Raw genomic sequence first — 25,663 nt, 5'->3', positions numbered from 1 at the left:
AGCAGTTTTGCCATTTTAAAAACTGTATTTTTTGCTGAAACATCCTAAAAAATGTTCAGTTACATCTGAGATGGGAAACATGCACAATTTCAGCCCATGTTTGGCAAACATATCAGAAAATAGGGGCTTTCTAATGTAAAGTGATAAGCAACTTAGCTATAGGCCTTATTACAATCTTTTCCTTTAATACATTTTTGCACAAAATCCTAAATGCCCCCAAGCAATAATCTAATATTTTGAATATTCTGAAGTATAAAATTAAAAAAAACAACAACTTTTGTAATACACAATCCTGATGGTTTGAGAGACAAGCATACTTTGCGGGGGGGGGGGAATCCACTAAGTTACTTTTCACAAAAACAGTCACTTTCTCCTTTTAAGTAGGATCATTAAAACTGATGGTCCAGCATTCATCTAAGTCAGCTCTTCAGGAACCAAACTCCTATTGGTGGGGAGCCTTACATGGACTGTACATCAGCATTTGAGGCTGTTGGCACTAATGTTCCAGTACAGGGTAATGGAACTACCAGTGCAAGGCCTCTTTTGAAGCACTGGTGTTCTTGAAGTGAGGGGATCAGCCACCGAGATTGCAGATGCTGTAACTCCATGTGATGTACCAGGGCATTTAAAGCTGATTTTATTAGCAATTATGGTAACAAGTGCAAAATTCTTTTTTCAGTGATAAATATCTATTGTAGTCCACAGAGGGATATAAATACATGTTCCATGCATCTGAAGCTGGACGATTTGAATGTAGTAGTATTCGTTGGTCCATGCATGAAAGGGCAGGGTAGACTGACCATTCCCTTAGTTGCTTCTCACCACCGAATGTTCTGAGACAGAGCTACTGGTATCATTTCATTATTCTTTAACACACTTCAGTCTCCCTCCCCCAACTAGGGATGTTAAATTTTGAGTAACTGACTAACTGAATAGTCAATGCAGTTTGCATTGACTTATATTAGTCAATAGGGCATCTGTGCCTTTGAAGTGTGGCAACAGCGCTAGGGTCCCCCTCTGGCTCTGTTCTCCCCATGGCATTTCAAAGTGGCAGTGCTGCCTGGAGCCCGGGGTCAGCTGGGGACTCCCCCTCAGACCCTTGGTTCCATGCAGCGCTGCCTCTTTGAAATGCCACGGGAAGCCTGCGTCAGGTTGCAAGCAGTGTTTCAAAGTGGCAGACGTGTGGAGCCTGGAGTCAACTGCTGCTTTTGAAACACCGTGGGAAGCCCATCGTCAGGCTCCTCTTGGCATTTCAAAGCGACAGTGCCCCATGGAGCCCAGGATCAGCTGGGGCCTTCCTTGCTGATTCCGGACTACGGGGAGCACTGCCGCTTTGAAACACTGTGGAGAGCCTGGGGACACCCCATCTGTCCCTGTGCTGCATGTGGTGTTTCAAAGTGGCAGCACTCTGTGGAGCCCAAGGTCTGGCCCCAGGCTCCATGTGACACTGCCACTTTGAAGTACCCCTTTTTGTTCCCCTCCCGCCCTGCCTGTTTCTGATAGAGGCAGCAAGTGGAGCGGATGGGGGGGACTAGTCTACTAGCCTGTTGACTATCCGATAAGCATTTGCTTATCGGTTAGTCGATTAGTTGTTCACATCTCTACCCCCAACTGTTTTAGCATTGTAGATAGTTGGGCCTTATCTACACTACTAAGTTTTTGTGATTTAAAACTGCTTTTTGGCGACAAACTGTGAGAGCGTAAATACCGTAATGTGACATTCATTGAGAAAAATGCCCAGTTTTAGCAATAAAAATCTTACATGCTTACGAGAGACTTTTTTCTTTTCCTCTTCCTTTGTTGATAGTGGTTGGGAATTGTTGGCTTACAAAGCTGCTTGTGCTGCTGCTCCCAGCAACTGAGGCTGTGGGAGAACTGAGGGGGAATCCCAAGATATGCAGGGATCTGCTCTGCCATCCCATAACACTGTAATGTGGGATACATAACAATATTTACCAGCACATTGTGCAGAAGCATTTTGATTGTGGGATTGTTACAGTGCACACAAGGTCCTGTTGTGAGCAGTCTGTATTCCAGGGACTGTGATTTTGGATTCTCTCTGTGGGAAACTTGTGTCTGACCATGAATGAGAACTCCATGACGTGATGAAATTTTTCACCAATGAGATAATCCAACCAGGGATTTCGGTGCCTCCCCTACATCAGCAAATGTATTACATATTGCTCCAGAGAGAGTCTCAGTGCTCATTTCCAAGGCAATGGCTTTCATGGGAGAGCATAGTAAAGCCTTTCATCCTTCATCAATTATCTGGATTTTGGTTAAAAAAATCACACACAAAAAGTGAAGTTGTAAACCTAACTCTTTAGAAAGGCCATATCTCTGGCATTTTCGTAGCTCACACAGTAGAGATGTGAAGGAGTAGTTGACTACCCGATAAGCAGGAGCTTATCGGAGAGTACTATCGACTACTCCATCACCCCCTTGTCCCCCCACCACTTGGCACTCTTAAAGGGACAGAGAGGAGCCTGCTCTCTGTCCCCTGCTGAGTCTCAGGACAACCCTCACACTGCCACCCTGCATTTTTGAAAGGGACACAACAGAGGCAGCTAGCCCCCTCTCACATTGCCCCTCTGCTCTTTTAAGCAGGACACGGCAGTGGTAGCCGTCCCCCTGACCTCCCTTACGCTGCCCCTCTGTCCTTTTAAAGGGACATAGCAGCGTCAGCCTGTCTGCTTCAGGTCTGTCTCAGCATAAGCCTGAGAGAGATGTGTGTTTTGTTTTGTTTTTTTTTTTGGGGGGGGGGGAAGCTGCCTCGGCTGCATCCCTCTTAAAAATGCAGAATGGCAGCCTGAGAGTCGTCTTCCTCTGTAGCATGGGGCATGGATCACTTGCTGGAGGATTCTCTGCATCTTGGGGTCTTTAAATCATCATTTGAGGACTTCAGTATCTGAGTTATAGGTGAGAGGATTATTCCAGGAGTGGGTGGGTGAGATTCTGTGGCCTGCATTGTGCAGGGGGTCATACTAGCTGATAATAATGGTCCCTTCTGACCTTAAAGTCTATGAGTTGTCCTGAGACCCAGCCGGGGACCAGAGAATGAGCCTTTGCCCATCGGCTCCTCTCTGTCCCTTTAAGAGTGCAGAGCAGCAGCATGAGCCAGAAGTGAGTGCTTAAAGCACCCTTCCTTAATGACTAGTCTCGTAGTTGATAAAGTCCATCGAATACTCAACTAGTAAATTAATCAATACTTGACATCCTTATCACACATCCTCATTATTGTGTTACAGTTGTTATGGTTAAATGAACTTCTGAATACGGAAGGTATTTATTACATAAAATTAAGATAATAATCTGGGGGTGGGGTTTTTAAAATTACCAGACATGCCTTTTAGAATATTAAGGGCAAAACACAGAAGTTAGTAACTTGAAATATCTAGTGTGAAATTGTCACAATACTACTGAATGAATAGCATTCAGTACTCTGCTTAATGAAAAAAAATTAGCTGAAAAGGTTTTCGTATGCAATATATGTGAGGATTGTATAATTAATAGGCAAAGTCTATGAGTACATTGAAGGTTTAATAATATAACATTGCAGGGACATGTTTTTACCTTGCAGCACAAGATAATCTGGTCTTAGAATGAAAGAGGAGACCATGAGTGTTTTTTTTTTTTTAAAAAAAGGCACTTTAAATTAGAGCTTGAAGATAAATATTCCTTATTGTAAATTTCCACTTATTCACATTTCTTCCTACAGTAAATACTCCACCATTCATGCACCTGGCCCCTCAAGGATGATTACAGAAAACTCTGCCTTGATTTATCTGTTATTCTGATCTGACTGTATCTGCCTCCGGACAATATTATAGACCATTTTGGAAAAGGGTGGAGCTGAATTATGTCATTTAGTCCTAAAGAGTTTCTATCAACTCTGGCTTGACCCTTTGTTGAACTTGAAAATTTTGTGCTGAAGGGAATGGTAATGCAAACAAATGGCTTGGAAAATAAATCTATAGAGTAAGACTGTACAGCATAACTAGAACAATAATTAATGTTGTTTCTCACTATAGTATTAAAAGCATTGTGATAATTAGAGTGAAATATACTACTTCTATCTAAAATAAGGTGAGTAAAATGGCATTGTTTAAAAGGAATTTGTATGAGCTCGAAGTTCATTATTTGGAGTAAATTATCTGCCATCATCTCAAAAAGTTGCTGTCCTTATATCCATTTAGTTATTTAGTTCTGCTTGATTTTTCTTAGTACTGTGAAAGAGCTGGTTTCTTTTCAGCATAATAATTTTAATTTAGGAAATATATATTTTGAATTTTAAATTGCACCCAAAATTAGTTTAAGAAATGTGTTTTGGAGAAGTTAAAAATTGGAATTGCTTACACACACAGGAGCTAAGTTTCCCCCAAAGTTTCATGGCTGGGTGGCTGTCCAGCAAGATGTCAAGTGTCATGCACTTGAGGTGTCCCTCCTGCCACTGCCATATTGCTCCTGTCCTTTGCTTTGGAGTCTGCTTCCTATGAAGAGTGGCATGTGGGGAGAGGCTGTTGATGTCATGGTGTCCCCCTCCTACCGCCCTTTATTCCATCTCCACAGAAAGGGGGGCAGGAGACAGGACATGATTCAGGATTGAGGGAGCTTGCTGGTGGCTGCTGCTGTTTCTGAACAAGCAGCTCTACTAAAAAGGGAAACATACTTGAAATGGAGGCAGCATATTTAAAGGGGCAGTGTAGTAATAGAGATGTAGTCGTGTTAGTCTGGTCTTGCTGAAACAAAAGACAGGATTATGCAGCACTTTAAAGACTAACAAGATGGATTATTAGGTGATGAGTTTTCATGGGCCAGACACACTTCCTAAGATCAAATTGTGGAAGAAAATTGGCATGACCGTATATACCAAAGGGATACAATCAGAAGAAAGCGAACACGCACAAAATTGACAAATCAGATTTTAGAACGGGGGGGGGGGGGGGCAGGGAGGTTAGTTTCTATGAGATGATGATATTAGGGGTGATCATTCATATTTTATTTTATTTATGTGTGTGTGTGTGTGTGTGTGTGTGTGTGTGTGTGTCATATATATATGATGATATTGGGGTGAAAAAGGCAGTGCTCTGCTTTCACACACACACTTACTTGTATGTGTTTGTAACGCTTTCATACAGCACACACAGTGTCTTCTGACACACACTCCTTCCCACACAGATTTGTGATGATGTTCCTTCTTAATTCTTCTTTCTAAGTGTTATTTTAGTTTTTTGACTGATCTATTCATTCATCATTTTTATTTCTGTATTATGTTTAAATTTAACTCTTTGAGTAGTGCAATCTAAAATGCCTAACCTGTCCTGCTTGGAGTATTATCCTCTGGGTCTCGACAAATACACTCGCGCGCTCGCCCGTGGTGAGTAGATTTTACCAGTTGGCGAGTGCAGGGACGGACTGGCCCGGTGGGCCGTTGTGACGGGCTGGCCGAAGCCCGCACTATGGGTGGCGCGGCCCGATCCGATCCCTGCGCCCCTCTGGCTCTGTGCTGTCCTCGCACCCTGTTCCCCTTGTGAGTCGGGAGTGAAAGGTACTTGTCCATAGGGAGGGGCTGGACAGGGCAGGGAAAAGGCTGCTGTGACCCAGCAGTGAGTGAAAGGGGGAGTTCACTTGAAGCGCCTTTGCCTTTATGGAAAAAAACGAATGAAAATAATATTTGCTATTTATAGGGCTAAAATGCCGGGACAAAAACGAAAGCAAACAAAAAAAGAACCCATTGCAAAATGCAAATGTGTAAAAGACGACGGGGGGGGGGGGGGCAGGGCGGGCAAAAATGTTTTGCTTGGGGCAGCAGAAAACCTAGAGCTGGCTCTGGGGGAGGGGAAGGGGCTTGTGCGGAGGGGAGGGGAGGGGAGGAGGTCAGGAGAAGAAGAAAGGGGAAGTCACCAAGGGACAGGGATGCAGGAGAGACAAATGCCAGGGGGCCAAGTACAGACAATGAGGAAAAGGGCAGGAGGGGAGGTGTCAGTGGGAGGGCTGATAGGGTGATGCTGGGAGAGGAGAGGGTAAGGGCACTGGGGGGCTGGAGGAGGAGGTGCTGGGAGAAGGCTTGAAAGAAGGGGTGGGCATGAGGAAGGTGGGGATGGAGCAAGACATCTGTGAGGGCACAGGGGCATGAGGGTAACGGGGGCAGAGGGTGGTGAGGGGGTGGGTATCAGGGAAAAAGAGAGCATAGGGGGCAGAGGCACTGAGGGAAGGGGGAGGCACCAGGAGGGTGCAGGTGCCAAGGGATTCTGAGTGTGAAGCAGAAGAGCAGACACCTGCAGGGGAGGGACCAGCACCAGAAGAGAGAGGTGGGGCACGTGTGTAGAGGGAGGTTTTAGGAGAGGGGATGAAGAGGGGTAGCTCACATGATCAGAGTAGGGCTACTGGAGGAGTGGGCACAGGGGGGAAAGAAGGGCTGGTTTAGGGGGGCAGGTCTCATGAAGTCTGAGAGCAGTGAGAAGGGCAGGAGTCAGGACATCAGAGGAGAGTGAGGGGTTGGGGGACAGCAGGCACCAGGGGAGCTGATGGAACAAGGGGAGGAGACATGGCAACAGAGAGAGAACTTAGAGGTTTATAAGAGATTTATTAATAGCTTGAGTGATATTTATTAATAACTTATTAGTAATTACTGTTCTTATTCTTATTAGGAATTAATGCCATTAAAAAAGCACTTTTTGTGGGGGAGGGTGGAGAGTCCCTTTTTTGTCTGGTGAGAAGGTTTTTCCATAATTTGTCGACCCCTGATTATAGAGAGAGAGAGAAAATATATCTAGGTTTTTGGTTTCTACTGGTGGTTAACATCCCCATGTTACCGAAATATGGTGCACATAACAAAATTAATTCTGCACATGGATGGAAAAAATTAGAGGAAACACTGCATAGGAGGCCTGATTTTTATTTAAGGGACTCGTCTGAGGACTCTGTTGTGGAAATAACCCTCACCACCTTGCTGATGGGTGAGTGAGAAGAATATGTCCTTACACTGTTCTTGGAAAAGCTGCCCCCAAACTCAATGTTCTGTGGGTAGGATGGCCTCTCCCTGCCAATGTTACTTTACTTCCCTGGTAGTATTCAGTACTCCTCTGAAGTGGACAGCTTCTGGGGAGCTATGGAAAAAAAATAATAGGTGACTTTTATGGAATTGAGGGACTTGGACTGGGGAGGAGCAACTGGTGCTACAGAGACCCCCAAGATACTCCTTCTTTGTGAAGAATTTGCATTAGCGTGAAATGTCCCTAAGACAAGGATAAGCCTGCTTTTCTCTGCTTCCATTAGGAGCAGGGCCACATAAGCTACCAAAAATGTCTAATTTGACAGAATCGGGTTTAAAAATACTGTTGCTTACTTGAATAAAAATACATACTTTGAACACACTTCGTTATACTGTAATTCACTGAATGTACTGTAAGAAAAACCATAAGATATGACGTGAATTGTTTTGACAGCTTGCTGTACAATTTTTTTTGTGGGATAATAGGTTAACTTATTAGTATATACTAAGATTTTTCTTTTGTTTTCCAGATTCATTATCAAATAAACATGGGAGCATTCTTGGATAAACCAAAAACTGATAAACATAATGCTCATGGTGCAGGGAATGGCTTGCGTTATGGTCTCAGCAGTATGCAAGGATGGAGAGTGGAAATGGAAGATGCTCATACAGCTGTTGTAGGTATTCCTCATGGCCTAGAGGACTGGTCTTTTTTTGCTGTCTATGATGGTCATGCAGGATCTCGTGTGGCAAATTACTGTTCAACACATTTATTAGAACACATCACCAACAATGATGATTTTAGGGCATCAGAAAAGCCTGGATCAACTCTTGAGCCTTCAGTGGAAAATGTCAAGAGTGGAATCAGAACTGGCTTTTTGAAAATTGATGAATATATGCGCAATTTTTCAGACCTCAGAAATGGAATGGACAGGAGTGGCTCAACAGCAGTGGGAGTTATGATTTCACGTGAGCATATGTACTTTATCAACTGTGGTGATTCACGTGCTGTTCTCTATAGAAATGGACAAGTGTGTTTTTCAACACAGGATCACAAACCTTGCAACCCAAGGGAGAAGGAGCGAATCCAGAATGCAGGAGGTAGTGTAATGATTCAGCGTGTTAATGGTTCATTGGCAGTTTCCCGAGCTCTGGGTGACTATGACTACAAATGTGTTGATGGCAAAGGCCCTACAGAGCAGCTTGTTTCCCCAGAGCCTGAGGTTTATGAAATCTTAAGAGCAGAAGAGGATGAATTTATCATTTTAGCTTGTGATGGAATCTGGGATGTAATGAGCAATGAAGAGCTCTGTGAATTTGTTAAATCTAGGCTTGAAGTATCAGATGACTTGGAAAAAGTGTGCAATTGGGTGGTGGATACTTGTTTACATAAGGTATGTAACTCTTTTTCCATAAATGTTGTTATATAATTATTGATCTTTAATTGTTAGATTAATATGATACCAATTATAAGGAATGATTTCAGTTCCCTCTAGTTGTATTTTCTTCTTGTGACCCAGGGAATGTGAATAAGTTCATACTACTTGCAAGATTGGAGTGAATTTGAGGTTTTAGCTCAATTTTCTGCAGCTCTGGAAGAGGAGGGAATTTTTTACTCCTGACGACTATCTTTTATTGTGTGCAAAAGATGAGAATCCCATGGGGCTTGGTGTAGAAGGAAACTTTAAAAACTTTGTACTATGTTACCCTCCTACTCCAGAGTCCTGTTTGTGCTCCTGCAAGAGAGTGGGTGTGGTGATGTGCTCTAGGAACTGAACACTGGTTTATATCTGAACAAAAAAATATATAATGACTAGTAATACTGAGTGATCTCATTTGTTTGGCTTGGCAGCAACCGGTGCTTGCTAAAATGTTCTCTCCATGTTCACAGTTTGAGAATGGATAATTTTAAAAAACACTCTTCCAAATCTTCATGCTATCTGCTATATAGAAGCAGCTAGGATACCTATTCTTCTTTCAGTCCTTACACTACTGCATCAAGAATTTCAGTTAAGATTATACAGATTGAACCTCTCTAGTTGGCATGTTCTGGTCTGGCATGATTTTAGTTAGCCAGGTGTCCATTTATCATGGTTGTGGCCATGTTTCCTGTGATCCCACAAAGTTTGTTTACTGCCACTAGTCCTAGCTCTGTGTTCTGTGCTGTTGCTTAGTTTAATTTACCCCAAAATGTCTTCTAAGATCCCAGTAAGCAATGGAGTTGGTAATGCTGCAAGACAATATTGACTTCCTGTGGTTCAGCATATGCTCTAATTTGGCACTGGTCAGGTCCCAAGGGTGCCGGACTAGAGAGGTTCAGCCTGTACAAACACGATATGCAAAGAGAGGAAAGATCGGACTTTTGATAGATCAGTTTTGTGGGGGAATTAAAATACATTCTGAGAATGGTTGTACAGTAGTAAATTAGGGCTGGGATTATAGTTTTGCAAAAATGAAGTACAAGATAGGAATGTAAGCGACTTATCGACTAGTCGACTATCCAATAAGCAAAAATAGAAGGATAAGTGGAAGCTGGGGTTCTTGTACATTTCAAAGCGGAAGCACCTGCATGGAGTCCAGGGTCAGTGGGGGACTGCCTGCTAGCCCTGGGGTCCACAGGATGTTTCAGTCATTGATATTTCAGAGGTGGAACTCATGCTAGTCCTTTATCGAATAGTCAAAGGAAATCACATCAACTATTTGATTAGTTAATTGATATTTAACATCCCTAGTATAAAAGAGATACTAAAAGAAAGTAGCATTGATGTGTTTGCATGTTATGTGTTGAACTATAAAATCAGATGGAAATGTGTACAAATTATCAAGTAGGAGATGAAATTAATATTCAAATTTGGTAGTTTTCAATAATTTGTAAGTAAATTGTGAGTTTCATATTAACTACGTATTAGTGGCTGACCTGGGGAGGTGGGTAGAAAAAGGTTATGTTGGTTCTTGGCCATATGAGTGATTTTATTCGTTTTTGGAACTTCATAGCATCAAAGAGAAATGCAATCTAAGCAGTGGCACAAACAGATTCAAATAAATAAATATATTTGGAATGAGCTGCAATGGGCTCACCTGAGGTTTTTTTTTACAATTTTATTTATTTATTTATATATATAATACACACACACACACACCACACACACCACACACATATATATATACAGGGCTCGACAAACTATAGAATCTACTCGCCCATGGTGAGTAGATTTCAGCCGGGGACCCCGTTTACTGGCGGTGCGCACGTGCACAATGCGGCTCTTGCACATGCGCAGTGCGGGGCTGGCAAGCGGCTTTCGCTGCCATTTGTCAAGCCCTGTGTGTATACATACACGCATATAATATATATGTATGTGTGTGTATTTTGGTAACAGTTAAGCAATTTCTTCATTATAACTTGTAATCGTTTTGGTGTTAGCTTTTAAACAAGTAAAGATATGCTTAATAGTGCCATTTATTACTAATTGTAAGGTAATCTATAAAATACCAAGACACTAACATCTTTTCAACATAAAATATATAGCAGCTAGTTAATTAACATGTTACAAATGTGCACTTAATTGTGTTAACAATGGTTCATTATGGTATCTGTCTTTGAACAACCTAGTGCAATTAATAGTGAGGTAGACAAGAAGTTTAAAACAAAGAAGATCCCTCTAATGTTTTTTTTTTTTTCTTCTCTCCACTATATAGGGAAGTCGTGATAACATGAGTATTGTACTAGTTTGTTTTTCAAATGCCCCTAAGGTCTCAGATGAGGCAGTGAAAAAGGATGCCGATCTGGATAAGCACTTGGAATCACGGGTTGAAGGTAGGAAAACCACTTTGCGTATTAAATATATTGCTATCTTCATAAGCTTAAAAACCTAATGGTTTTCAATTTTAAATGATGCTGGGTTAAATTCAGACCGGCTAGATAGTAGGTAAAACTCCATGGATTTCTGTAAGTTAGGAAAAACATTAAATGTTTGGTTCTAGCTAATTCTGATCTAACCAATACCTCTTTCTTTATCTGTTCAGGAGTTAACACTTTTTACCTCTGCTTAGTTGATTGAAGTGAGCCACAGGCTTCACCTTAAGATTGACCATGACCTGTTAAAATGTGATAAAAATTTTAACCTGTACCTATGATCAGAAAAAGGTTAGGATTAGCACTTGATTTAAGCACAACTTCATCTAATCTAGGTAAACTTTATTGAAATTGGTGGAGATGAACTTGCTTATATCATACCTTGAATTTAGCCCATTATATTTAAACAGTTTATGCTAATCAAGCCTATGGTAAAGATTGTATTTAGGAAGTAATGTCTATTATCTCCCACCTTTCTTTTTTATATTTTGTGTGTGTCAAACGTTTTTCTTCAATTTTCAACATTATTTTATCACAATGAATCTTGCTGTCTTTTTCTTCTAATGATAGAAATACCATTGTTTTGGAAGCTATGATGCCAGTGTAATAACCTAAGTAATCTGTTTTTAGGGAACATGTGCTTCATGTCAGCCACTTGTATTGTGGCTATATTGGTATTGTGGCTATATTGATAGTTGGGTATCTTAAATTATTATTGTAGCAAATACTCAGTTTGGCTCTCAAATTGCTTTTCTGTGTTTCATAAATTTTGGCATATATTTGAAATTGTGTAAAAAAATAAATATGGATTCTAAACATTTTGTCATTGCATATATTGTAATAGGCTAACAGTTTACTCTGTGGAAGAGAAGGCTCTTTTGAACTATTATTTCTAATGTTTCATTTGAACTCGTGTGGCTTTTGTGTTTTTTGTTAAGGTTCAGAGGAAATCTGTTGTTCTTGAGTTAATGTGAAATAAGGATTTCATTAACTAAAAATTGTTCAAACCATTTTTTATTTTAAAAATTGAAAGCATATAAGTCGTCCTTAATGAAAAATGCATGCTTTGCTGTAGCCCGCCAGAGTAAGTCTCAGGTCCAACACTATGCTCTCAAGGTACAAAATACGCCACACAGGTATCTGTTAAACACAAGTAGTTTATTTCCTGACAGCTAACAGCTGTGCCCCATAACTGGAAGAAGAATATAACAAAGAAGCGGCATATCTTACGTCCCTTCCTGCAAGCCTGGGACCCCGGGTAGGCTGCGGACGAAGTGGGAGGTTGTCTCAGCTTCCGAGGCGCCAGTACCCAAAGCCCATCAGTGAGGTTCAATTTGCTAGGCTCTGAGGCAGCCTTAAATACAGTTTCCCTGCCTTGTTTTGCAGTTTGGAAATTTCCAGGGGTTACTCAATACGTGCTGATGTAGGGCTTACCTGTTAGTTATCGATCTGGTTCTATTCTGGATCTACTTGTTCTTTGGCCCTGTTTACGTGATCAGTACGTTAGGGTAAACAGAATTGTTTATGCGTTCTTGCCCTTTACCCATATCTCATACTTGTTCCTGCTATACTGGCAACAATACTTATCTTAAGTGGAGTATGTTCCCAAAGACTTGCTTCTGGCTCGTGAGATGTAGGGAAAAGGGAGGGGAAGAATGTAGGCCTTACCGCCCCTAAACTAGCACGTACAGAGTTCTTCCGCAATTGACCCCTACATTTGCTAAGACTTGAATTTGAAAAGGGAAGCGAAAGAGAATTTATGATTGAGTGATTGAAAACCGCTATCTGTGAAAGTACATTGTTTTTCTAAAGGGTTTAAATGTGCACCAAATGTGAATATTGTGTATGGATAGCTGTATGCAGAACTTAATCAATCAATGTCTTTGTTAATTTGTTCCATTCCAGAAACTTGAGTAAAGTTCCTTCCTCTCAGTAAATGCAGATATCTGAAAGTGACAGCATATGTGTAAAAGTGGCTTGCTGGTTCAGGTTTTTTTCTTCTCCTTCATAGTGCTCTTAATTCCATAAATCCATTGCTGGATGATGTCTTACCAACTATTGCTTCTTTATTGAACTTGTATTTTTGGTTAAGATTATGTAAAAAGGCTGTTGCAAAACAACTCTTAAAGTATTTACTGGCTTTTCATATATTTGGCTCTCCTTGTCTGTCTTGTTGCTGACCTGGTTATGACACAGACATTCCTGCTGGTGAGATGTCCATGATGATATCAAATATGTCATCTGCTCTGTGACTTCAGTTTTTCTTTGCTGAGTGCTCGGAAGGTAGTGGTGTGCAATTGCTGTTTACTAAAGGTACTCATTTGGGTTTCCAATGGTTTCCCTGGTCACTCCTCTTGCTTAATATCTTCATGATCATCTGGAGGTTTAGTGAGAAGCGTGGAATGAGTGTCTTCAGTACGTTGATGATGGAACTGTATAAAGCCATTTTGTAGGGTAAAGATCAGAGCTATCTGTCTGAGGCTCAGTCTGAGGTGAGAGCGATTGGGGGAAAGCAACTGGGAGAAATGATGCTGGGTTGTTTTGGTCTTTCTTTAAGTGTGCCTCTTCTTGTTTGTTGACCATTTTCACTATCTGGGGTCTAAAGTTGTGGCTGCTGCTGGCTGATCAGATAGCAGCCGCATGGTTCAGAAGGTGTTGCAGGTTCTTTTATGTGCAGACTTTCCAACTCTTAGCCGACCTTTGTCACTTCAAGATTGCACCGAGAGACTACTACTTATATCAATTTGGAAAATGCAGCTAATGCAGAATTCAGTGGCCTGCTTGTTAATTGTAGAATCATAGACTACTAGAACTGAAAGGGACCTTGAGAGGTCTTCAAGTCCAGTCCCCTGCCTTCACGGCAGGACCAAGAACCATTCCTGATAAATGTTTGTTTAACCTGTTTAAGTATCTCTAATTATGGAGATTCCACAACCTCCATAGGCAATTTATTCCGGTGCTTCACCACCTCGACAGGAAGTTTTTCCTAATTTCCAACCTAAATCTGCCTTGCTGCAATTTAAGCCCATTACTTCCTGTCCTACCATCAGAGGTTAAGGAGAACAGTTTTTGTCCCCCCTCCTTGTGATAGCCTCTTAGGTATTTGAAAGCTCATATCATGTCCCCTCTCAGTTTTCTGTTTTCCAAATTAAACAAACCCATTTCTTTCTGTCTTCCCTCATTGGTCATGTTTTCAACATATTTAATCATTTTTGTTGCTCTTCTCTGGACCCTCTCCAGTTTCTCTACATCTTTCTTGAAATGTGGTGGTCAGAACTGGACACAATACTCCAGCTGAGGCCTATTCAGCAGAGTAGAGCGGAAAAATTACTTCTCATGTTTTCCTCACAGCACTCCTGTTAATGCATCCCAGAATAATGTTTGCCTATTTTTTTTTTAACGGTGTCGCACTATTGACTCATTTAGTTTGCAGTCTACTGTGTCCCCTAGATCCATTTTTGCAGTACTGCTTCCAAGATATTTTCATTCTATATGTGTGGAACTGATTGTTCCTTCCTAAGTGGAGTACTTTGCATTTCTCTTTATTAAACTTCACCCCAATTGCCTCAGACCATTTCTCTATTTTGTCCAAATAATTTTGAATTATAATCCTATCCTCCAGAGCACTTGCTGCCCCTCCCAGCTTGCAAACTTTGAGTGTGCTCTCTTTTCCATTGTATAAATCATTGATGAATATATTGAACAGAACTGGTCCCAAAACTGGCCCCTGTGGAATCCTACTTGTTATGCCCTTCCAGCATGACCGTGAGCCATTAATAACTACTCTCTGATTATGGTTATCCAACCAGTTATGCACCCACCTAGCCCCATCTTGGTTGTATTTCTCTAGTTTGTTAATGAGAAGGTCATGCAAGATGATAAAAATGCTTTACTAAAGTCTAGGTATACCATGTCTATTGTTCCCCCTTATCCACAAGGCTTGTTATACTTTCAGAGAAAGCTTTCAGATTGGTTTGATGTGATTTGTCCTTTACAAACCCATGCTGACTATTACCATTCACCTTATTATCTTCCTGATGTTTGCAGATGAATGTCTTAATTATTTGCTGCATTATCTTTCCTGGCACGGACCTTAGGTTGACTGGTCTGTTTTCCTGGGTTGTCTTTATTTCCTTTTTTATACAAGGGCCCTATATTTGCCCTTTTCCAATCTTCTGGAATCTCTTGCGTCTTCCATGTCTTCTCAAAGATGATGACTAGTGACTCAGATATCTCCTCATTTAGCTCCTTGAGTATTTCTAGGATGCATTTCCTCCGGTCCTGTTGACTTGAAGACATCTAATTTTTCTAAGTAATTTTAACATTTTTCCCCTTATTTTAACGTCTTAACCTATCCTATTACCGCTAGCATTCATCTGGTCACTGCCGACCTACCAACCTTCTTGGTGAAAACTGAAATAAAGAAGACATTAAGCACCTCTGCCATTTCCATGTTTTCTGTTGTTTCTTCCTCATCAATAAGTCGTTGGTCTTCCTCTTGTCTCTGTCTCTGGGATTGGAGCAAATCAGGTTATATTTTAGGACCTGATTGTAAACAATTGATCGTGTGATGTATCTTGGATGGAAACTAGAGGTATGTAGATATGAATAGTCTTCAATTGTTTTTCCTTTTATTCTTGCTTCCCATGGGATCTTATCTACTAGCTCTCCAAATTTACTAAAGTTTACCGCCTTAAAATCCATTGTCTTCATTTTGCTCTTCTCTTTGACCATTCCTTAGAATCACGAACTCTTATGATTTCATGATCACTTTCATTCAGGCTGTCTTTCATTTTCAAATTCTCAACTAGTTCTTTCCTAAGCAGTGGTTTTTTCCACATGCTTACCAATGCTGTGCTCTACAGTCTGCACTGCACCTGCTTGTTAATTTCAGGATTGATTTCATGATGTCAATTGAGGTGGGACCTACTTGCTTAAAACCACCTCTTCCAGTACACTGTATGCTGTTATCCAGTTTATTGCAGATGCCTGAGCTGAAGCCCTCTCACTATGAGAAGGCACAATCAGCAAGATGTTTGCCATTAGAGCTCTGGACTTGTGAAACTTGTGTCCTCTCCAGACCCGTAAGAGTTCAAGTAATGTTAGCATTCAGGGTCTGCTTTTCTGTTTGGAGATGCGTGTCGGGTAGGAATGGTTATGGTGATGTAGGAGTCTGGTGGATGTGGCTTTAGTTTTTGTTTTTATTATGCTATTGCTGAATTATTTACTTGGATCTGGGGAAACTAAGGGCATGTTTATTCAATATTTTTTACATAATATTGTCAAGGATGCTGGGATCATTGGATTGATATGACTTTATTGTATTGTAGAATAATAAAAATCCAAATACAAATAGTAAATAGGGCTAGAGATAACTGAAGTTTTTTTTTTTAATTCAGACATTAAGGAGAGTGATTCTTCTTTGAAAACTCTTGAAAAATCTAAAGGAAAAGCATGCTACCAGCTGTTCACAACTTAGTGAATATACAGTATCATAGTGTTTTTGGAGGACAGCATTTTCTAGTGGGCAACCTATGAGAGCTTTTAATCTGGCCTTTAGTATTACCAGTCTGGTGGCGCACTGCGGCTAAGGCAGGCCCTCCCCTTGCCCTATGTTGTTCCTGGAAGATGCCAGTGTGTCCCCTGTAGCCCTGGATGGGGCAGAGGGGTATAAAGGGCTCCAGGCACTACCTTCCTTGGCAGGCACTGTCCCCATAGCTCTCATTGGCCAGGAGTGGGGAACTGCAGCCAATGGAAGCTTCAGAGGCAATGTCTTCAGGTGAGGTTCTTTTACTTTATAGGGATGTTTTGAGATTTGTTTTAAAATACATTGATAAACTTTCTATAGAAGTACACAATAAGTACTATGATTAAGAATTTACTTGCTTACAATTATGCAGTTAGTTTAACCTTATTTGTGAATATACCATTCTCTCTAAGAAAACTACTTAACTTCATATTCTTGTTGCATGAGGTTATATAGAGAATTATATGTCAAAATAATGAGTCTAAACTAGGGATGTAAAATCCCTTTTAATCAGTTAATGGGTTAAATATTAAGTTTAGCCTATTAGTCGATTAAGCAAGATCCTCGGTGGGGACCACTCTAGTCCAGCTGGAGTGGCCTCTAGCCCGTGGGGATGCACCTCCTGGTCCCAGGGGCTAGTTAACTGATTACCCAATAAGCGTCTCCTAGTAAGGGTGATTCTTACTGGTTACCTATTCACATGCCTAGTCTAAACTCAACTTTTTTAATGTGCATTAGTGTCTTATTATTTAATAATACATTCATGGTAAAATAGCTAATGATACAAGAACATAATATCACTTTCTAAAAATTATGTTTGGTGCCTTAAGACCCTGATTAAGAAAGGTACTTAAGCATGTGGATATCTTTTAAGCATATTAGTCCCACCATAGACTTTGGTGAGGCTATTCATGTACTTTAAGTTAGGTTCATGCTTTGTTTTTTGCTAACATCAGAGCTAAATTAGGTAACTTAATAGGTTGCCTGATTTCCCTCCGCCCGCCCCCCTCCCCCCCCCCGAGCTACTTAGTATTTGAAGCTCCCTTTTAAGTTTAATGGTAGACCAGGGTGCTTTGCCCCCTGTTCGCTACACTCATCAAACCTCCCCACCCCCTGCCTCGGTGGTAGGCAGCCCTAGCTCTCTCACCTGCCACCGGGGAGGGTCAGGCTCGAGGTGTAATAGCTCTGGCCCTACCCCCTCTGGCCCAGCCCCGGGCTCTTACTCCTCCAGCCACACCATCCCTGGCTCTCCCCCATCCCACACCATGGCCGTGGAGGAAGGTTGCATCAAGTGGCTGTAAAATACATGGAACAGTAAAAACAGAGCAACTTTTGTAATTGCAGATTACTGAAAAGTTTAAGGGTGGCCGGTCAGATGATTTTGAATTAGTTTGGGTTAATTGTGGAAATTATGTGTAATGTATTTTGGTCACAATATTGTGTTAGATGAATTATATAAATTATTGTGGTTTTCCTATTATAAATTATTGCTTTTTGTTTATAATCCACCAAATTTAATTTTGGGTAGAAATATATATCATATTTTAAAAGATAATACCTATATATTTCATAAATATAACATTTTAAGTTGGGAAAACCCATGACTTTAATTCATAGAAAGGTCAAATATAGGGGTCTATTCCTTTTGATCTACTACTACTCCCCGACTTATGAACGAGTTACGTACCAAACACTAGAAACTCTATCTGTTCATAAGTTGGATTACATTCACTTACATTACGGCCGCGCTATTCTTAAGTGCGGATTTTGTTCATAACTTGGGTTCCGGCCGTATAGGAGGTTGGTCGTAAATATGAACGGTCGTAAGTTGACGCATTTGTAACTTGGGGACTGGCTGTATTTTGAAATAACTCACAATATAAGTGACTGATAAGCCAGGGTATTCAGCAGAAGTAAGTTACCCAGATAGTTGTCAGTTCTGTTATTTCAGTTGTTTTTGGTTTTCCCACAGGAGTTCTCCCTGTCATGCAATGTTCTGTACGTTGGATAAAGTATAAGACCTTTAAGTGACATACACTTGGCAAGGAATGAGTTAGTATTCAAGACATTTATATCAAGAATAGAAGAAAGTAAAGAAAACAGAAGACAAAGCAGAAGAACCCACAATATTTTCCCTCCCTATTTTTCTTCCACCATATTTCATCTATCCTCAATAAATTCTCTCTCTAGCCTTTTGACATATGTCTATTGTTTCCTTAATAAAGTAGCTGAGTTCTGGTTTAAGAGATTAGCAGCCTATAATTTTTCTATGAAATTTGTTCATCAAATATTTATAGGACAGAAGTAGGCATTTGGTGGGAGCTTGAAGTAGACACTTGAGATGGTTTGTTTGTTAGCTGAGTATAGGAAAACTGAGAAAATTGTTGAACTCCATTGCATCTGTTGTCCAGATAACTTTACATTGTCACACACATTTAATCTTCAGTGAGGAATATGTTAGGTGTTAAGTTTGGAAAAATTGGTTGAGTATTAAAATAAGCAGCTTTGTAAATAAGAAACTTTTCAAAGGAAACATCAGAAGAGGGCTAACGGCTCTTACCATAGTGTTGCATGCAATTTTGGATGGAAAGCATTCAGAGAATAGAGTGCAAGAACTAGCAATTAGTGAGTCATTTAGTTGATTTTGCAATCTAACACATTGGTAAAAGAAAGAATTGTGTTGCTGGTAGGAGAGTCAGGTGACCTACTCTTTTGTTTGATTTCCTGCTTCTTAGTGGATTTTTAATTTTTTTTTGCGTTGCTAAATTGTTAATGTACATATGCCTTATTGTGATGGTCAGTAAGATACTTTGTCTTCCTGTAATCATCGTAACTGTTAGTAGTGATTGCTTTCAGGTCTAAATTCAGAAAGACCGTGTCTACACTACACAGAAGATTGACACTGCTGCGGTTGATCTTCTGCAGTTCAATTTAGGAGGTTTAGTGAAGACCCACTAAATTGAACTCGGAGGATACCCCCTTGTTGACACCAGTACTCCTGTTCCTCACAAGCAGTAAGGGAAGCTGACAGGAGCATTTACTGTCATTGGCCTCCCCCTGTGTGGACGGCACAGAAAATCAGTTTAAGATACATCGACTCCAGCTTTGTAATTAATGTAGCTGGAGTTGTGTATCTTAATTTGACCTTTCACTGTAGTGTAGAGCAGGCCAGAGCTACTTAAACACATGCCTAGCTTTAAGCACATGACTTGTCCCATTAATGCCTGTACAGCTACTCATGTATAAGTTAGTTACGTACTTAACACTTTGCTAGATTAGTCCTCAGAGCAATGAATGGAAACAAAGTTTTGTCTGTCCTATCAGAATGAAATGTAACTGACCTTATTTTAAAATAATTTAATTCCTGTCCTTCAATTATCTTAGGTCTTTACTTTTTGAGAGGCGGTTGTTGTCCAGCAGATTGCAGTAGTTTCTTTTGTAACGAAGAACTGGAGTGTGGTATCTTCATTCTTTAACCAGTGCTTTTAATTAACAATCCTTTTGATATGAGATCTGATTGAGCAGTTGAATAAAATAAATATGGAGGATTATAAAGGAAAAGTTGCTCAAATTACAAAGGAAGAAAAACTTCAGTCCACTGTTGGGACAGGATTCTCTATATTAGCAGTGATAATTGACAAGTCTTCAGCCAGCTTTTACTGTGCTTCATTGCAACAAAACTGAGTAAAAATGGAGGTACAGGCAGTCCCCGGGTTACGTACAAGATAGGGACTGTAGGTTTGTTCTTAAGTTGAATCTGTATGTAAGTCGGAACTGGTGTCCAGATTTAGCCGCTGCTGAAACTGACCGCCAGTTCTGACTTACATACAGATTCAACTTAAGAACCCCAAGCGCCCCCAAGTCAGCTGCTGCTGAAACTGATCAGCGGCTGATTCCAGGAAGCCTGGGGCAGAACAACTCTGCCTCGGGCTTCCTGTAGTCAGAGCTGGTCAGTTTCAGCAGCGGCTGACTTGGGGACACCTGGGGCAGAGCAGCTGGGGTGCTGCTGGGTTGCTCCAGTAGCACCGCTCCTCGGCGCTACTGGACCAACCCAGCAGCACCCCAGCTGCTCTGCCCCAGGCGTCCTGATTCAGCCGCTGCTGAAACTGACCAGCAGCGGCTGAATCAGGACGCCTGAGGCAGAGCAGCTGGGGTGCTGCCGGGTTGGTCCAGTAGTGCACAGAGCGGCGTTACAGGACCAACCGGCAGCGCCCCAGCTGCTCTGCCCCAGGGTCCACAACAAAACCCTGGTCTGCTGGGGGGGGGGGGGGCACACTAGCTGCGCCCCCCCAGCAGACCAGGGGCACCGGGAGCAAAGCGGCAGCGGGGTGCCGCACCTCTGAGGCTTTGCTCTGGCAAAGCCTCAGAAGCGCGGGAACCCGCCGCTGCTGTGGCTTTGCTCCCGGTGCCCCTGGTCTGCTGGAGACGGTCTCCAGCAGACCAGGGGCACCGGGAGCAGCTTTTCTCGCCCCAGAGGTCGAGGTGGCGGATCTGGCTGGCTGGAGCACTTCCTGGTTCCAGTTGGTGCCGGACTATCAGGAGTGCAGGACCACTGGATGCCGGACAATTGGAGTTTTATTGTACTCACAAGAGAAAGCTCTCTCCTCTTCCTAGCAGGTTGGAATTCTTTTTTATGCTCTCCTCATACCACCAGTAATCAGAATGTACCCAAGAAAATAAAATTCTGTGTTTCCATGATGCAGTCAGTGAGGGGAAAACATGTACGATCTGGAAAAGTCTTGGAGAATGGAGCACAATAAGTAATTTAATTAGTTAAGTAATGTGGTATTTCACAAAAAGACTAGTATAGGATTTACTTGCCATGAGCAGTCAGATTTTTTAAAACTTTAGGTCAAAAATCTTTATGCAATTTGTGATTAATTTGAATTTGTCATTGTACATGTAATGCTCTTTTCCATACATTGTGGTGTTAATTCTGTGCCGCTTCCTAGAGACATTCTCCCATATACTTCCCAGAAAAGAAACGACAGAACATAGCCCAAGTATGCGTCAAGATATATTTTTTTTTATCCAAAAGATGAGGTCAGGATCAGACAATAAAAAGGGAACTAGCAGAGAAATAATTCAGATATTCAAAATTCAACACTGCATCTTTCTGCCATTGCTCACATATCAGAAGAAATTGGTCTCGGTCACCTACTGATCTACTGTTTGTTTATTTATTTATATATATATATATATGATAGCAAAAATGACATCTGCTTCTCATTGAGAAGAGGTTAGGAGGGAAGAGCTAAGAAGAAAGAGGAAGTATTTAAGGATTGACTGAGTATAGTGGAATATTCAGAAAGAGAATAATCTGGGAATGGGCGGAAATGAGACAGGGAATGAAAATAAAAAGATTTAAAGGATAGTAGAATATTGGCCTTTGTAAGTTTGCTTGTTTTGGTTTTTCTTCTAGGATTTTTTCAAAGAAAAGGATTTTAAGGAACATATAATGGAGAGAGGGAGGGAAAATAACTTTTAGGATGGGTGAATTTATTCCCTTTTAACTTACATATTCGCTACAAGATGGACACAAAAGAACATAATACATACCTTCTAATTATTTTGGTCATTTTATGAAATTACATTTAATAAAACTAAGGTATTCCACTGGGGCAATACAATGGTAGCTTTGCTTGCAAATTTTAAGATGCTGTCTGTGCCCTCAAAGAAAGAACTTGGTAAAAACTGCCACTGAATACTGGATAGTAAGTATATGTTGCTAGTTAAGATATTGTGTAAAAGTGTACTCAGTAGCAAAAGTAAAAGCAATATAGCTTTTATTTAATTTCAAGATACCATTATAAAGGAAAGGTGTCCTAATTCTGTTCAAATATCTAGAATAGAAGTTAGAACGGTTAGAATGTCAAATAAAATACTAGATCACATAACCCCTCCCAAAACAAGCCAACAGCATTGTTTTCTAAAAGAAAAATTGTTTGACTTTGTTCCCTATTAAGTTACCACATAAATATTATCATTTGTTAATCTTTGTTAATATTTGCTTGTTCTGCCTCTATAGTCACTTAAATTGCAGAAATGTTATAAAGTTAATTGTCTAATAGAATGGTGTATTTTTTTACTTACATTAAAAACATATACACGTTAAAAACATTCCAAGTTTTTTAAAAGAGTTCTCTTAAGGTGTGTTAAACTATAATAGATAAGAACTATACAAAATTAAATTACTTTCCTTTTTGTATTTGATATCAGGCACCTTTCAATAAAAGTGCTTTAAATAAATATTGTCCTGATGTGAATTAGAAAAATACTAGACCTTTTACTGAGAAAAGTACTTCCTGAAGCAAAGCACTTATGCTAGCCATTGCCATTCCCTCATGCTGCTCATATAAATGACATATTTTCCCACTCACTATAGAAAAGTTCTGTAAATTTTCATGGGACATGCAAATTCACTTTGATAAGTGAAACATTACTTTTATGTAGGTTCTTAAGCTACTTCTGTATCATGACACCTACCATGTTCTACCATTTTCAAAGTCACAAACTATGCATAGTTCTAATGTGTATTTGTAAAGCTGAACTCCATGGATCAAGGTCAATAATTCATTTATCCAACAGTGAACGTGGCTAACTATCTCAAATATTTTAGTTTCTCCATTTTTATGGATGTTCTGTAAGTGGTTAATTTACAAAACAAACTAAGCAGTCTTGGCAAATAAATGGTATGCATCTGACAGATTATTCAGAGGGCGTAGCTAGAAATAATACAGTGTTTTTAAGAAAAGTTACATGTGGGGCCCAAAAGGAGGAGAACTGAGACCTGACTCAATTGTATTTAGTACACTGAGTTAGTTATTTGGAGAGCTGCATTGTGGTGTGAGCAAGGTAATTATTTTGTTTAATTAAAGAAAGGGAGGGTTTCTTCTAAATAGAAAATTTCTGTGAATAATTTAGTATCTAGGTTTTTTTTAAGTTCATATCCTATTCTGGTAGTTGAATGTTGGCTTGATAAGTATATATGTTTTGTGGTCATTTACTAATATTTTCTATGATATGAAGAAACTTTTATTGTGCTTGTGATACATGAAGCAAAGGCCTTAACCATTGAATTTATGCAGTAATGTCTTAGGTCTTAACTGTTTGACACATCATCTCTTTCTCTACTCCTTAGTGCTGCAGCTATGGTTAGCAGAGTCCCACAGTTACAAAAAATATTGGGAGGGCATTTTCTGAGAGTACTACAAGAATCAGGAACTTACTCCTTATAGTCTAAAATGTCCTGTATTTTATGATTTTTTGGGGGCATATAGAAAGCAATATATTTGATAAGGTTTTTGAAGAGAGCTTGATGTATACTTTCTAGGATAACAATGGGTTGGAATTGAGTTGTTTTTGTAGGTGGTTGGCAGACCAAATTTTCTTTTCATAGAACCATAGAATCATAGGGTTGGAATAGGCCTCAGGAAATCATTGAGTTCAACCTCCTGCCCAAAGCAGGACCGATGTTTTGAATGTTTGTTTATTTTACTGTTGGTGATGATTTGTTGTAGTATTAATTATGCGTTAGGGTACCCAGAGCCTTGTATAAATGTATTTTTTATTTAAATAAAAACAAATATTTTCTTTCATAATTGATTGCATATACAGTCTAGATTTAAAGAACACCTACATCTTTTTGGCCAAAATTGTAGGCTTCATTTTAAAACATTTTTAAAAATAGTATAGCTGTTTTTTTGTTTCACATAATTGTCTTTCTTAGGTTGCATAGGTTTAAATGGTTTTATCCTAGTAAGTAAATGAGTAGATGTATGAGACAGAGTAGAGTCCAACTTACTCAGCATTAACCAGGTTGGGTCTGCAGGAATATAAAGGTTCTTACTTTGAATAAGAAAACAAAACAACGTAATCAGCAACAAAAACCTTACTATTAAGATGCCATTTTTTTTGCAGTTCACTCTTAAAATGAGAATGTTGCTGTAACATTACCTTATATAAGTTTAACTAAAACATGGGTGATTAATCAGGTACTCCTACTTCAGAACTATATGTTGTTACTTTATTCACAGAGCGAACTTAGTTGTTAACAACCACAAGATCATAACCATATTATAGGCTAACATGTAGTAAAAGTAATACCTATGTTCTGATTTATTTTTAAAATCTTTCTTAGATTTTCCAGCACTAAGTTGACTTAATTGAAAGGAGAATATGTCTCTCATTAAATATTGTGGATTTAATTATTCAGGTCAGTAGCAGGGAGAGAAGCAGTAGATTGTTAATTTCATGAGGAACTTAATCAGTAAGGTTTGTATCCTCCAACTAATCAGAAAAAATAGCTTTTTCTCTTGGCCTAATTTCAAAGGCAGTGCAAAGTGTATTAGAAAGTAAAATGGCTGTTGTACAAAATGTTGGCAGCTAGTCATGACTTTTTATTTCCTTCTTGAGTGGAAATGTGTTCTTTCCTCAAATATATTCTAATTTATTTTACATCTATAGTCCATTTGCTTTCACTTCATTAGTATTTGTTCCCTTTTGATGTACACATACTGTCCTTTGCAACAGACAGAGCTCCTCTGTCACTTTTTCTTTTACATAAAAACATGAATAGAGACTTCAGAATATTTAAATTCCCTTAACCTCAGTTTCAACTTAACCGGTTTTCTTAAAGACAAACAATTTTTTGTTCAGCCATTTCTGTCCATTGTACCTCACCCTTCCCTTCTTTCTGTCTTTTTCTGTTGGAGTATTAGCTACCATACCTGGGTCTCTGGGGTTCAAGAAGTGTGACACTTGTAAAGACCCAATACCCATCTCTGATGTATAGAATCATAGGGTTGGAAGAGACCTCAGGAAGTCAACGAGTTCAACCCCCTGCCAAAAGCAGGACAAATCCTAACTAAATCATCCCAGCCAAAGATTTGTCAAGCCAGGACTGGAAAACCTCCACGGATAGAGATTCCACCACATCCCTAGGTAACCATTCCAGTTCTTAACCACCCTCCTAGCTTTTTTTCCCCCCCTAATATCCAACCTAGACCTGCCCCACTGCAACTTGAGATCATTACTCCTCGCTCTGTCATCTATCACCGCTGAGAACAATCTCTCTCCATCTTCTTTGGGACTACTTTCAGGTTGTTGAAGGCTGCTATCAAATCCCCCTCTGTTCTGTAGACTAAATATGCTCAAATTCCCTCAGCCTCTCCTCGTAAGGCATGTGCTCCAGCCCCTTAATCATTTTTGTTGCTCTCTGCGGGACTTTCTTCAATGCGTCTACATCCTTTCTGTAATGGGGGTCCCAGAGATGGATGCAGTACTCCAG

The 25,663-nt window shown here is 40.1% G+C and overlaps 1 protein-coding gene across 4 annotated transcripts in view; it reads left to right on the top strand.

Annotated features, from left to right (window-relative positions):
- PPM1B (protein phosphatase, Mg2+/Mn2+ dependent 1B) overlaps positions 1 to 25,663 on the top strand; it is an 87,804-nt gene that overhangs the window by 40,715 nt on the left and 21,426 nt on the right. For 3 of the 4 annotated variants that reach the window (XM_006125464.4, XM_075925420.1, XM_006125463.3), the window contains 2 exons: positions 7,525 to 8,388; positions 10,691 to 10,808. In XM_006125464.4, the coding sequence (XP_006125526.2) occupies positions 7,543 to 8,388; positions 10,691 to 10,808 (964 nt within the window). In that variant the 5' untranslated portion in view covers positions 7,525 to 7,542. Of the gene's footprint in view, positions 1 to 7,524; positions 8,389 to 10,690; positions 10,809 to 18,346; positions 20,208 to 25,663 lie in introns of those variants that run through there. The other variant, XM_025185847.2, reaches the window with a different exon arrangement.

The sequence above is a fragment of the Pelodiscus sinensis genome, chromosome 3 (genome assembly GCF_049634645.1).
Source record: "Pelodiscus sinensis isolate JC-2024 chromosome 3, ASM4963464v1, whole genome shotgun sequence".
NCBI classification, from domain to species: domain Eukaryota; kingdom Metazoa; phylum Chordata; order Testudines; family Trionychidae; genus Pelodiscus; species Pelodiscus sinensis.
Note: the sequence above shows the minus strand (reverse complement) of the source record. Positions and strands in the feature narration are given on the sequence as shown.